The sequence below is a fragment of the Garra rufa genome, chromosome 17, assembly GCF_049309525.1.
Source record: "Garra rufa chromosome 17, GarRuf1.0, whole genome shotgun sequence".
Taxonomy (NCBI): Eukaryota; Metazoa; Chordata; class Actinopteri; order Cypriniformes; family Cyprinidae; genus Garra; species Garra rufa.
Window position 1 is genome coordinate 17772147 of NC_133377.1, and position 15781 is coordinate 17787927.

Sequence of the window (15781 nt, forward strand, 5' to 3'; positions counted from 1 at the left end):
TTTGTACTGGTGACACATGGGTGCAAAAATGACTAAACACATGGAAAGGATGAGTTCAGCAGTTATCCGTTTATTTTCTTATTTTATATGTATTTAATTATATTATATATATATATATAGAAATCTAGCTATCTTACAATGCTTTCTCATAAGAAAACTGACAGACTGGATAATGGCAACACAACAATGAGACTGAGTGAGCCACAGGCTGAACAATGAGACAGGAACACCAACACCAGAAAGAACTCAAGATACTTCTTTTCTTGACTATTCATCTACAGCAGCTTTGATATCAAAACCGACCCGAGAAGAGTTCAGATGCCCAGAGCTGGCAGAGTGAGAGGCATTGCCGGTGTTACTTGGTGGAGTTTTGGGCCATTTCCTGTTTCCTCTTCCTGTCTGGTCCAACGGTGCTTGAATATGCGCACTACTTGCTTACTGCAGCTGATCACACAGACACAATAATTCTACAAGAACTTTCACTGAACAGACTTCGCCAAAAAGGAAAAAGCAACATTCAGAAAAGAGAAATGAACAGAATTACAATTACTTGAAGGGGCGTGTTTCCGCCCCCAAACAAAGAATCGTCATAAATATTCAGCCTGAAATGATCACCCATACAGATGCATCAAAGGGTGTGGCCTCAGCTTTATGCAGACATTATGACACACTGTGAATGGCTACGAGTCCCATCAGTATTGAGGAGGAGCATGCACAATTCTTAAAGTGATAAAACGTGTTTTATCGACTCTTCCTTTTGTCATTTAGCATCATTAAACACTGTGTCATTACTAAAAGCCCTACAAATCAGGACATACACACAGATGCACCAAATCTAAAGTCAGAAACAAGAATGCGAATGCTTGGCCAAGGCTGCGTTCTGACTGAATCTTGGCGGCCTCAACAGTCAACTTTAGATGTCTGTGCCAATAAACCAAATGCATCCTTAGCTATAATGCATCAGCTTAACTGGTTGCTCCATCATGGCAGTAGCTGATCTGGAAGAGAAAACTTACCATAAAATACACGGGTTGCGTTAGAACTTGCTGACGCATTTTGGAACGCAATTTTTGAGCAATAGCAAGATGCATTTGCGTTCACATACTTACATAACATTTCAGGCCTAGAAGTGGCTGCACTTAACTACAGATTTTAAGACAGAAAACAAACTCCTACAAAAATAGATCTATCCATTAAACATTCCTGTGTCTTTCCACCAGAAAGCTCTGATTAGCAGCCTGTTCCACATTCCTTCAATTCTTAGTTGGTGCTTTTTGTTTTTTCTTCACTTCCGATTATGAAGGATGTCAAACTGTGCTGTGTACACTGCAAAAACTGCTTTTCTTACTTCGATTTTTTCTCTTGTTTCCAGCCAAAATATCTAAAAATAGAAACAGAACTAGAATAGACAGAATAGAAACAATTTTTACTCGTCTAGAAAACCCTTCTTGATTTAAGAGTTTAGATATTTTGACTGGAAACAAGACAAATAAAAAAAATCTAAATAAAAAAAGCATTTTTTTGCCATGTATTTAGTTTCTCGTTTTTACGCTTAAGTTTGGGAATATCCCTTCATACTCTGCAAAAATGCTTTTCTTACTTCGGTTTTTCGTCTTATTTCCAGGCAAAATATCTAAAAATTCTTAAATCAAGAAGGATTTTCTAGGATTTTCATAAAAAAAAAGCAAAAAAAAATCAGCCAATAGGGGAAGAAAAATTAAATTTTCTGTTTGAAATAAGCATTAGCAGATTATTTTGCTTGTTTTAAACAAAAAAAAAAAAACACTTGATTTGTTACTCGTTTAGAAAATCCTTCTTGATTTAAGAATTTTTAGATATTTTGGCTGGAAACAAGATAAAAAATCAAAGTAAGAAAAGCATTTTTTGCAGTGCACATCATTCATTCGGCCACAAGATACATTAATTCCTCTTTTCTGAAGGTATTAAAAGACCAACAAGGAACAATCTAGAAACAGTGAACGCGTCACTTATTGCACAGGCAGTATAAATCTAAAAATTCAAGGTGCCTCTGCTTACACACAAACCCCGTAATCATACAAACTCTCGTAAGCATCTACAACGAAACCCCTCCAGTTTGTGTCTGCGAGTCGTGTGCATTAGCACGAACAGAGGCGTTTTTACAGTACAATGACGTCTTAAGTATCTGCCCCCCTCCCACCTCATATTTAACCAGCAGTGTTTTGAATGTCAAGGGGAAAAGTGATAAAAAAGGGGCATTGAGTAAGAACAAGCTGCCCACTGGCTCTGGAGCTGGATGAGGGGGGTGTGGTCCACGGTTATGGGGGTTGATGGGTGGTCAGGGGTGGACCTTGAAGGCCAAGAGCTGCTCAGAGTGCATGTTGTTGAGCGAGCGCAGGTCCGGCAGTTTGAGGAGCAGTTTGGTGAAGATGGCGATCTCGTTGGGGTGGTTCTTGGTGATCAAGCTGCGCAGAGCTCGAATCAGAGTTTCCTGAAGGGCCTCAACCGAGTTGACGTTCTCCAGGCCAGAGCGATCTGTGGGAATACATTTCACACAGGAAGTCATTGCATCGTTTCAGATACGAAACTATAGAGTGGGGATGCACCGAATGTTCGGCAACAGAAATTATTTGGCTGAAAAAGCTCTTTCGGTGTTCAAAATCATACCAAACAATGACGTGACGCGATCAAATAGAGGTGCGCATTAATTAAAGCATTTAAAACTGTTTGAGAAAGACGCAAAAATCATTACAAGCATCGACAGCGAGAGACTGTTTAGTGTCGTGTCGCATGTCTTCCATGAGAAGAGAAAGGGCTGGGTGTTGCTGGTTACTGTATGATGACTGAAATCGCAAAATGGCCTTAAACCATAAGTAAATAAACTACAGAACGTTATGTTGTCTAATACACGCACTAAATTGTATTTATTCTGACTCTACATGAGCTTTTTAGCCAGGGTTCAAAGTCCAAAGCGTGAGGAAAACGTAATGAGAATCTTTCATAAATCTGCTGCTTGTCAGCAAAAAGTAGTACTGAGGTCTTCTTGTGGGTTTCCGGCCAAAATAAAAGTCAACGTTCATAAATGTTAGCATTGTAATTTTACTCAGGGTTTCTGCAGGATTCTCAAATCTTATTTAATGCCTTTTTAATGCCATTTCTAACATTTTTAATGCCATACGCAACCAATAACTACAGGGCTCGAAATTGACTTTTTTTACGTGGTAGCACTGGTGCTCCCAACCTCAAGTTAGGAGAACCAAACATTTTTTTAGGAGCACCTAATTTCTTTTTAGTAATGTGCCGATCTTGATTCTTCATGTTTTACAAGCAAATGGGCTGATTCTGAAAGCCTTTTTTATATATTTTTACGCCTTAAGCAAGGGACAAGAATGAATGAAAATATGAGTACATGAACAAGATGTTTGTTTTCTCTATTATAGGTACAGCCATTTAAATTAGAGACAACCACTGCATTTTTAAACAATCTACAGTATAAACAACAAAAAATAAACGACACTTATTTCTTAGTCGTGTAGACAATAAAAGCAGGCATGATCTAAGTAGGCTACACTTTCAATATTCAAAGTGCAAATAGAGACCAATTTTTTCAAGCATTAAACAGAGCTACAGACACTACACAACTTATTATAGCCCACATACAAATAACAGCTTCGATATTATATGTAGCTTAATTTGCACGCATTGGACAATCGCTCTTTAAACGTGGGGCATTAAAATGACCAAACTGGTTCTGTGTTTATAATATTTCGCGACAGTGAATCAAAGTTATTAATTATACAGGCTACATTCAAGATAAATTGTTAATATTTGTTTCTTCAACACTATCTAAAGTTTTAATGCCTGTATGAAACAATTTAATGCTTTATAATGCCATTTAAGGCCTTAATTTTCGCAAAATCAATTTGATGACTTTTAATGCTTTTTAATGCCCCGCGGAAACCCTGTTACTGTTGTTCTGTAAAATAAAATAAAAAAGACAAAAATAATGATAACAATCATTACAACAGCTCTATTAATGCATTTATTATAACATTCTCCTTTGCTCAGCAAGGCTGCATTTATTTGTACATTAAAAGCACATGCCTGATTCAAGAAGGGGCTCTTAAAAATGGCCCAAGAATATTATTTTACTAACTTATTCATTTTAAGTTAAATTGCGCTTTGTTGGTAGGCTATAATGTCTACTAGAATGTTAAAAACGTTCAGTGTTTAGTAAATATTTTTAAATTGTTGTTTTTTAATTGATTTTTTTTTGTTCTGAAAAGCAAGACAAAACTGTAAAATGCACATTTTGGCTATGTAATTTATGCAATGGTGAAAAAATTTGGCAAAATACAACATTTTGTTCGGCTTCTGTACAGAATCTTCATTTGGGTGCATTGCTGCTACAGAGCAGGAAGTGGTAAATACCTGCAGACACCAGCACTACAGCCGTGAAGAGGCTCATCTCCTCCTCGCTGAGGTTCAGAGCTTGAAGCTTCTCGGTGAAGTCAAACATTGAGTTGAGCAGATCTCCAGCACCCATCGAGCGCAGAGCCTCCACGCTATACTTCCTGCCACTCAGAAATGTAACCGTACGCTCCTTCACATCAAACAGGGATGTAAAGCGCACCACCAGCACCTACAGACCAAACAGGAAACCAATGAAATTGACCATCTGCATGGAGTGTTCTTCAGAACTTCAACATAATGATAAGCAGCTCGTAAACATCAGCTGAAGCTCATTTTACATGTGTTATATATAGGTGGACACCTCTATTGCCTCGTTCTTATCAGAAACTGAGAAAAATAATAATTGCAACATCGTAAATAATGATAGCGGCATGAACATGCAGTTTCATATTATTTAACAACATATCATTTAAACGAGGAGCCTGCTAATCCCAGGAGAGTACCTGCATCCTTGTACATTTAAATGCTGACAGCTAAACACTATCATAATGTGTTTAGGCTAACGTTAGCTAGCTAGCGATACTTCAAGGACATCTTAATCGTATTCTTGATAATCAGTAACTTGCCTTCATAGTCATGAACACATTTTTAAAATCTGGTAATATTTTAAAGCCTTTATTATTTTTCAACTCTACAGCTGTGCAATAAAATTCACTTCAAAGGTTCACTTTTCATTCATAGAGACGACATGAAAAAAAAAAACGCCTTTTCATGAAAAAACGTCTTTTTAAGATGAAAATGACATGAAATTATGCATATAACCAGAAGATGGCAGCAGAGGATCAATCATTGGCTGCAGCTGCCATTTCAACTCCCTAGTTTTTTTAAAGTCTTGCTTTTGGATTTATTATAAAACGGTTAGTTCCATTCCTCAATTCTGATTGGTCAGCAGCTGTGTCGTATTCATGATACAGCACTGCTACGACCGCTTCACTCAACGTTCTGTGTATCATTGAACCTCCTTAGCAACCACCCTTAGCAACGTAAACACAGCTGCAGCAGTTAGGGACTACTTTTTACAGCGGAAGGCAGTTAATGATTTTACTTTATGAAAACGTACAACCTAATATATATAAATTAATATATATTTTTGATTTTAATATTTTTATTGTGTGGTAACCATTTTATAAAAGCAATAAGGTACTTGAGGCTGTGCTGTATCGTGCTGTACTCCGCTTCGCGTCGTGCCTAACAACGCCCTTCAGCCGTGATTTATTCACGATACAGCACGGCCTCTCATACCTTATTGCTTAAATATAAAATTACTAGTATAGCAAATTTGAGTACTTTTACCGCACTGAAGTATATAGTATTATGAATACTGATATGAATTTGAAATGTTTTATATAATTTAATAACTACATCTTTTAAGCTTTATCTTGAACTGTAAAAGCTATTAAATAGCCTATATTTAACCAACACAAACTACTGTAGTTTAGTTACTTTGAATTTAGTCTGAATCATTTACTGTCAATCATAGCAATGACTCGCACATATATAGCCAATTTCCTCTAAGACAAACTAACTTTTCTTTGATTGTGAATGGATTATGTAGAGAAAACGAGCAAAGTAAGTAAACCATGCATATGTCAATTAAACAGAATTTTATTCAGGGAATGCATAGGACTTCAGATTTCATTCAGTGCAGAGACTTCTGTGTTGGTTTTTGTTCATACCTCAAAGGTGCCGGCCTTCAGCAGGCTGACCTGGTCGTGCTGGGACAGGTCTTTGAATCCTGGGATGCGCTTTGCAAATTCCACCACCTCCCTGACGGCTGGGGTGAAGCTCATGGAGAACTCCTCCCAAATACTGTGACCCGACTTCTGAGGATCCACGTAGGGCGATGTGTTCATGGGGCAAACCTGTGAACGAGATTAATGAGTATTTGTATGCGCTACTGAAATTCTGGTATTGCTAGTTCTCTGTGTAACTCACCAGGTGCATCCTGTTAACCCTTGCAAATGTTGGGACACTACAGCTGCCATTGACATGGGTTGCATTATCATTATGAGCTCTGAGAGAGAGGTTCTGCAGGGATGGTCCAGCGGAGCTGCTGTCGGGCAGTCTGACGGGACAGCTGCTTAGAGTAGCATGGTTTTGGACAGAGCTTTCAGGCCCCTGTGGAGCACAGATTGATGGTGGCTTGGGGTGGCTCTCTGAGGATGCATTGGTTTGCTGGTTCCAGACCTCTTGAGTCTTCTCTGTGCAATGGCTGTAGTTGTTAGGGGCCTCTGAAGACATGCCACCCTGCTCCTGATTGTACATGAAGGTCTCCTGGTGCGCCCTAGTAACTGTGCCGATGACCTCCTCCTCCCCGCTGTCAGTGGCACTGGAGGAGTCTGAGCTCGGGCTCGTATCCATGGGCATCAGCGGCTCAGGGTCAGGGCTGGATTGGGATCGGTTGCTCCTGGGGGAGCTGGAGGGGGAACAGGAGGAAGGGCCGGAGCCGCTGTCCTCTGAAGCTTCATCGGTGGCTGATGTCTGGTTGCTCAGAGGCTGGTTGCCGTGGCTGTTGTTCATCATGTTGTTCATGGCGTTCTGCATCTCGAGCAGCATGCGCTGCTTCTCTCGTTTGGGAATCCGGCCGAAACGCACAGCTGAGGAGCACAGACACGGTCAGCTCACAGACTTTAATACACTGCAAAAAAAACGGCTTATCTCATTTTTGTCTTATTTCTAGTCAAAATATCTGAAAAATCTTAAATTAAGATGCATTTACTAGATAAGCAAAATGATATAAGATATTTTGTCTTGTTTTAAGCAAAATGCACATAATTTAGCCTCTTCCCTCCCAAAACAAGGAAAATATTCTTAAAACATTTTAAGTATTTTACTTACCCCACTGGCAGATAATTTTACTTGTTTTGAGCAAAAAACACGTCTTTTGTCTGGTTTCCAGACAAAATATTTAAATTTTCAGAAAAAAACAAGTCAAAATTAAGTGAGTTTTTGCTTGGAACAAGCAAAATACTCTGCCAATGTTTATTTCAAACAGAAAACAAGATTATTTTGCTTACCCCATTGGCAGATTATTTTGCTTGTTTCAAGCAAAAACTCACTTAATTTGGACTTTTTCTAAAAACAAGACAATAATCTTTACTCATCTAGAAAATCCTTCTTGATTTAAGAATTTTTAGATACTTTGGCTGAAAACCAGACAAAAAACCTGATGAAAGCATTTTTGCACTGTGAATAATGTATTATCTAGTCAAGATGGTAAACAGATTATTTCACCAAATTCAAGGGGATACCCATCTGTATTTTTATTTAAATCGCCATTACACCACTGCGCACAAAAAACGGAGACGCCCGAGTTGCACTTGCCTCAAATTTCCAAGTTAAAATGCATAGTCAACAAAACTTTCTTGTCAAATGCATGACAGAAATGTTTGCACTGAACTATGCTAAAAAGTCTTCTGTTTGGTTTTAAGGCCATGGAAAGTCCTAAATGGTACAAAAAGTCTTATTTTTAAATTTGTAGAAGCTAACGCATTGCAAAAATCGAAACAATACACGATAAGATATATTTATATGTTATTTAATATAATAATTGTCTGGTAATAATTGTTTAAATTAATATAATAAGTGATATTTTTGACTAATCCCTTTTCTTAAAAAATTGTTTAAGGCGAGACACGGGTGAATAGGGTTATCACCTTACTTACTCCAGTTGTTTGATTACATTGTTAATTGCAAACATTTTTGTATTTAAGTTTTCTAAAATGTTTAAATATGCAAATGAATCATTATGTAATGAAATATGAGCTCAGTTGCATGCATTTCTAATACAAAAATCTAAACACGGGATGAAGTCATTTTTTGACATATTAATTTTTGGGGGGAATGAAATGTATAAAATCAAGCACATTATATCTGAACAAATCCCTCTGTATAAACCTTCAGGATAGAGACAGGAATAAAAATGTAAAGTCTGTTGTGTGTTAGTGCTACTGAAGTGAAGACTTACAGCTCTCATTTTGAGAAAATGACCTTTAAATGTATGTATTGCAATTGAAATCTATTGACAAAAATTGATAAGGTGCTATAAAAGAAACACTTTACAGTATCTTTTGGATGTTTTTTTTTTCCACTAGTCTGAAAAAACACTATGGAAACCAAATCTTAAACTTGACAGGTGCATGAAAAAACAGTGTTTTTGCCTGCAGTGTCTCCCCTTAAAGGCTGAAATGTGAAGTGCAGGTCTTTAAAGGTCTTAAATTGGATTTGAAAAATACCCGGTTATATTATGGTATGGTGTGGTATTCATTTTTGAATAAGAAATAACAAGAAATTAGAAAAAATGCTGGCCCTCATCACTATCACAGTTGCCCATCCCTGATCTAAGGTGACATACTTTAAGTATTTCATTTATTTAAAGCTTGTCTTTTAAAGTATAAAATACTGTAACAGATTCCACTCTTTGGATCTGGGACACAATGCCAGCTGGAGCTCACCGTCTCTGGACATGCCCACGAGCAGACACTTCTTAAAACGGCACTGCTGGCACCGGTTCCTGTTGATGCGCATGATGGGACAGCTGTCGTTCTTAAGGCACTTCTTATACTGAATGTTCTGCTGAATGCTCCTCCTGAAGAAACCCTGCAGGTGGAAAAGTGAAAGAGACAGAGAGAGGTGTCACGCTCACAGAGGCACACAGAGAGGAACAGGTGTCCAGCCTCAGGGTCGTATGGAGAGCAGGTGTCCCTCTCAGGGCTGAAGACACTGTTCTGTCATGGAGCTTAAACAGGCTGCTGGATAGGAGGCTTTCGAGTTATAAATAAAACAAAGTGACATGTCCCTCCAGGTAGATGTGACCCAGATAAGGCACACTGACCCCATCTAATTCAACAACAGTAGCCAGGTTTCCATCCAAGGATTTTTTGCGGGAAAATATTACCGCTTCAAAATTTGGTTGATTGAAATGACATCAAATTTCTCAATTGTTTTTCCATTTAAAGGAGTAGTTCACTTTCAGAACAAAAAATTACAGATAATGTAGCCCCTTGTCATCCGAGATTTCCATGTCTTTCTTTCTTCAGTCGTAAATAAATTATGTTTCTTGAGGAAAACATTTCAGGATTTTTCTCCATATAATGGACGTCTATGGTGCCCTGAGTTTGATCTTCCAAAAAGCAGCTTTAAAGAGCTCTAAATGATCCCAGCCGAGGAAGAGGGTCTTATCTAGCAAAACAATGGATTATTTTGCACTTAATTTTGACTTTTTTTCTGAAAACAAGACGATCATTTTTACTTGTCTAGAAAATCCTTGATTTAAGAATGTTTAGATATTTTCGCTGGAAACAAGACAAAAAAATCTAAGCTAGAAAAGCACTTTTTGCAGTGTAGAGTTTTGTTTCAAATGGATGAAAAACAGGCTACTACACTGCAAAAAATCCTTTTCTAACTTAGATTTTTTGTCTTGTTTCCAGCGAAAATATCGAAACATTCTTGAATCAGGAAGGATTTTCTAGAAAAGTAAAAATGATTGTATTGTTTTAAGTAAAAACAAGTCCAAACTAAGTGAGTTTTTGCTTAAAACAAGCAAAATAATCTGCGAATGGGGTAAGAAAAATAATCTTGTTTTCTGTTTAAAATAAGTTTTTTTTTCTTACCCCATTGGCAGATTATTTTGCTTGTTTTAAGCAAAAACTCACTTATTTTTGACTTGTTTTTACTAAAAACAAGACAATAATTTTTACTTGTCTAGAAAATCCTTCCAGATTCAAGAATGTTTAGATATTTTGGCTGGAAACGAGACAAAAAATCTAAGTAAGAAAAGCATTATTTGCAGTGTAGCCTATGATATTTGCGCAATGAATGTAAACAGCTCAAGGGCATTTTTTTTTGCGATACACCAAAACTTTTTTATCTTATAAAACCATTTTATCTGCAAAATGCCAGTTGGATGGAAACAGGCTGGAGACAAAGTTTTTTTTCGCATAGTCGATAACAAAACTCGTGCAAGTGACACCAGTGACAGTTTAACACAGAAACAGACACTTTAAAAGTGCTACCTTCACTCAGAAGTGAACAAACCCGAACATACATGAGATGAGAGTGAAGCTTTCTGAGCTTTTGACTTCACTGTACTTCAGAATGAACAAAATGAAACCTCTAATTCTTATGATCATATACACTGAAACGTGGCTGATGACTCACACTAACACTTCCTGTGTTCTCACCTTACATCCCTCACAGGCGTGAACGCCGTAGTGAAATCCTGACGCCACATCTCCACACACTTTACAGAGCAGCACCAGACCGTTGATCTCTGCAGGACCGGAAATACAGAAGGTAAGACGAACAAGGAATGCTCTGCACCTCTGTTTCCTCAAACAGCCTAGATTATTATTCTGACCAATCCACAATATGTTTTTTCTATTTCTGTTCCATATGACATATCAAACCACACTATTTCTACAAAACAAATAAGGAGTGTAAAAACATGTACACTAGAGTAAACACGAGAAAGCATTAAATAATTATTCATTATTTCTTAAAACATGTTGACTTTTTATTCTCATTCAAATCTCACTTGTAATGCCGCTTTTGGTTGTGGAGGGCGATCGTGCCTTTCCTCCACTGTGCCGCGGAGGGCGTGACTGAGAGGCCACAGGAAGAGCATCGCCCTGTTGGCCCTGCCCCGCGTGGGGCGGAGAGCAGGACTGATAGCTGCTGTTGGAGGAGTCACTGTGGCACGACTCTGGACTGGAGGCTGAGCTCGAGGAGCTAATGTACGCTATTACTCCACCTGGTGGATGACACACAGAAGACCAACACTTATTCATCAAACCTCATTTTCTGAATCATGTGGAACTTATAAGCATATTGAGTCCGAGACATGGCCTAGAGGTTGATTCCAGCTTTTTCGTGTATCTGTTGACAGTCTTCGTCATTAGTAATAAAAAGCATAGAAAAACATCAAATGCAATCAATACACTGCAAAAATGGCTTTTCCTATTTAGCTTTTTTGTCTTGTTTTCAGACAAAATATCTAAAGATTCTTAAATCAAGAATGATTTTCTAAACAGGTAAAAATGATGGTCTTGTTTTCAGAAAACAATAGTCAAAACGAAGTGCATTTTTGCTTGAAACAAGCAAAATAATCTGCCAATGGGGTAAGAAAAATAATCTTGTTTTCTGTTTGAAATAACACTTTTTTGCTTACGCCATTGGCAGATTATTTTTCTAGTTCTGGGCAAAAACTCACTCAATTTTGACTTTTTCCTCGTTTCCTCGTTAAGAATTTTTAGATATTTTGCCTTAAAAAAAGACCAAAACATTCTAAGTAAGAAAAGCATTTTTTTGCAGTGTATAAGTGGATTTTTTTGTCTTATTTTAAGCTGTAGCTCATCTTTTTGTCAGAAAGTGGACTGGGCTGTACACTGCAAAAAATGCTTTTCTTAGATTGTTGTCTTGTTTCCAGACAAAATATCTAACAATTCTTAAATCAAGAAGGATTTTCTAAACAAGTAAAAATTATCGTCTTGTTTTCAGAAAAAAAAAAAAAAAACAAGTCAAAACTAACCTCCCAATGGGGTAAGCAAAAAAAAAATCTTATTATCTTATTTTTCTTACCCAATTGGCCCATTTTTTTTGCTTGTTTCAAGCAAAAACACACTTAATTTTGAGTATTTTTTTCTGAAAACAAAATAATTTTTACTCGTCTAGAAAATCCTTCTTGATTGAAGAATCTTTAGATATTTTGGCTGGAAACAAGACAAGAAATTTAAGTAAGGAAAGCATATTTTTGCAGTGTATGTGCTCTCTCTGTATGAGTTGACCTGATTTCTGCTGCCCCACTCGCAATGGTTAGGTAACACCATTACATAATACCTCTGTCAGGGTGTAGGCTTTGCCGACTGACAATACAACTCAAATTAAATAGGTTTGTGTAAAAAAAAAAAAAAAAAAGTTGTTAGCTAACAGCCTTTTTTCCCCCCAAACATTAATATGCTATTATGTTATCACATGCTGGTCAAATAATGCAAACTAAAAATAATTTGTGTTCTTATATAATAAAAACAAACAGTTTTAATAATATTCATTCTTTCTCTATAATCTATTATTAGGAAATAATAATAATAATAATAATAATAATAATAATAATAATAATAATAAACGAAAGTGATCTTTTTCAATTCAATTCAATTCAATTCAAAGATTTAATTTTTAAATGCCATTATTATTATTATTTACAAAGAAACGGAAAGGCGCACTGAGCTGAGCTGAGCTGTTGATTGACGTACTCTAAGCCCCGCCCCCACGTGTTCTCAACATGTCTTGTCGAGAGTGTAAAAGCAAAAAGTGGGTCAGACTTGGCCGCCTCACGTGTATCAGCATCTGCAGACGCATCCATACTGCCATGCAAATTATGCAACACGCACGTCACGACTTCTCTCGACCAATCAGAGCAGACGCACAGTACGCCTAAACACAGATGCACATGGCTAGGCTGAGCGGTCCATGTGAGTCGGGGAGACTGCAGCTCAATAGTAACCCACAATCTATGGCATAACAACACAAGCCCGACGCTCTTAACCTACTTAGAGTTTTCAAGCTGCAAATAAAGTCATAAAAGCCCAAACTACGCCTTAATGTACGGTAAACATTCACAGCATCACGTGCAGATACATGTTTCGGTGTCATTTATTAAAATAAGAGTATAAGCGCATATTCAGTCATATTGAGGAGTAAATCTGATCTTACCAGCCTTTGTGGATTCCATGTCCTCCGACAGCTTAGAGCCGCAGTCACCTGTGTGTTTGTGCCGTTTTTACACAGTTTACAGCAACTACAGTCGCTGTGGGATCCTGTGAATCGAGTATCTTCTTGTCTACCTAGTGCACTACCTGAGGAACATTTCTAAGTCAACCTAGCAGACAATCTGAAGCACTTAGCGTCTTTGCTTGAGGAAAACGTCTAAAAATCTATCTTAGAAAATGTAGATAAATACATACGTCGGTGTTAGATGAAATAGGTAGGCTCTTCCGAACACTATAATCAAAACCGCGCCGGCTTGAGAGCGAATCAAAACGGTTTCACGTCTATTAAAGACTTGTAAATAGCTCACTAAGTCGGACCTACTTGCTGAAGCTCAGAGTTGTGAATAAAACCAGGTTTTAACGCAGAGAGTGCGCGAGTGTGGACTGAGAGATCGAAACTGCGCGTCGTCTCCAGGTCATGTGACCCACTTCCACAGACTCCGCCTCCAGCTGCATTAGTGTCAGTATAACCCACTGACACACTTTCACTGCTCCTGCAGGGCCTCCTGTGCACCCTCAGCCCACACCCGGACCTCCCTGCTGACCCCAGGGGTGTAGATGCCAGGAGGGACAGGAGCAGCTGCCAAATACCGGACAAAACATCAAACGGATTTTTAATGGTCAGAAGCCTATTTAAAGAAATGTAGGGTTTGCATCCCAAGTTAAAAGAGATTTATGCACCTAATGAAGCTTAAAATGATTCGGTAGCCTTATCCAAATAAAATAAAATAAATGTGACAGTGACTTTATGTTTAAAGAAAATAATAATAGCGAGTCACAAAAAACGTATGTGTTTAATTTATACTGAATATACATGTAGCCTAAGGCAGTATTTATTTATTTTTTTACTGTTTTAACTGCAAAAATACTTTTCCTACTTACATTTTTTGTCTTGTTTCCAGCCAACGTTCTTAGATCAAGAAGGATTTTCTAGACAAGTAAAAATTATTTTCTTGTTTTCAAAAAAAAAAAAAAAGTCAAAACTAGATAAAAATATTAAGTTGACTTGAGAAAGCCGGACCAGAAATTTTAAAAAAGAAAAGTTTTAAAGTTTGAATTAAGTTTGACGGTTTTCAGTCTAAATAGTTTGACGTTTAAAGTAGTTTTAAAAGCTCAAAGTTTGATATATATAGATAGTTACTAGCATGTTTACAGCATGATTAACATGTTACTAGCATGTTGTTAGCAGGTTTCTAGCATAATTAGCATGTTACTAGCATGTTGCTACAATGATTAGTAAGTTACTAGCATGTTGTTAGCATGATTAGCAAGTTACTACCATGTTGCTAGCATCATTTGCAAGTTACTAGCAAGTTGTAGCATGATTTATGATCAGCATGTCGCTAGCATGTTGTTACCATAATTAGCATGTTGCTAGCATGATTTTAACATAATTAGCATGTTTCTAACATGATTAGCATGTTGCTAGCATGTTAGCATGATTTTAGCATGATTAGCAATTTATTAGCATGTTACTAGCATGTTTCTAGCATGGGTAGCATGTTACTAGCATGTTGTTAGCATGATTAGCAAGTTAGTTTGAATGAGTTTAAATGGATTAGGAATAGTACATAGAAGGGCAGTTTGATTGAGTCTCAAGGGATTGTGGGAGTTTTGTCAGTTGGAGTTTGAATAGTGTTGATCATTTGAACATTCCCTCAATGTAAGTCTATGGGATTTTTCCCAGTTTTAATTGTCATTGTTATGAGAACCGTAAATCCGATCAGTTAGAAAAGATCCAGCAGCTGGAGTCAGATCAGACTGAAGAGCTGGCCTGAGTTTGGAGTTTGTGGAGTTAAAGCTCTAGGAGGAGGAGCCGTCAGAAATTTTAGTCTCAGAAGAAAAAGAATATTAAGTTTAAATAGTATTTCAGTAAGTTGGCTTTCTCAAGTGTGTTTTTGCTTAAAACAAGTAAAATAATCTGCCGATGGGGTAAGAAAAATAATCTTGTTTTCTGTTTGAAATAACACTTTTTTTTATTACCCCATTGGCAGATTATTTAGCTTGTTTCAAGCAAAAACACACTTAATTTTGACTTGTTTTTTTTTTCTGAAACAAATATAATTTTTACTTGTCTAGAAAATCCTTCTTGATTTAAGAATTTTTAGATATTTTGGCTGGAAACAAGACAAAGATCTAAGTAAGAAACTGTTGCAGTACAGATTCAAGATTTAAAGGTGAGTTGTGCTTATCATAATGTCAACCATTCGTAACACTATAAACAGGCTTTGTTTCTAAGCAAAATATAATTCCGCCTTTTTTTCTTATACATTTTAAGGTAGTACTGTGACCTTGAAATATTATATTGCCAAAAGTATTGGGACACCTCCTTATAATGAACAGGTTTGACTACTTTAGTCATTTCTATGAGCATAAATCGTAATGTTTAAGCATATAATCAAATTCAAGGTTCAAAAAGAAATTGAAATTGAATTATTGATTCAGTCAGTGTGGAAGAACTTGTTTATTTTATGAAGTATACTTAAGTAAAGTTCAAGTATATTTTAAGTATACTTTATGTAGCAAGTATACAAATATCAGTGTGCTAGTAGTATACTTTCAAG

At 37.0% G+C, this 15781-nt stretch overlaps 1 protein-coding gene across 1 annotated transcript; it reads right to left on the reverse strand.

Moving 5' to 3' along the window:
* Positions 1–50: 50 nt before the first annotated feature.
* On the reverse strand, positions 51–13623 carry nr1d2b (nuclear receptor subfamily 1, group D, member 2b). Its single transcript, XM_073821747.1, has 8 exons — positions 13162–13623; positions 10988–11203; positions 10635–10723; positions 8907–9051; positions 6388–7049; positions 6129–6314; positions 4411–4621; positions 51–2514 (listed from the first exon to the last, which is right to left on the reverse strand). Exons 1-8 carry the CDS (start codon positions 13178–13180, stop codon positions 2318–2320), a joined length of 1725 nt encoding a protein of 574 aa, XP_073677848.1. The 5' UTR covers positions 13181–13623; the 3' UTR covers positions 51–2317.
* Positions 13624–15781: the final 2158 nt, after the last annotated feature.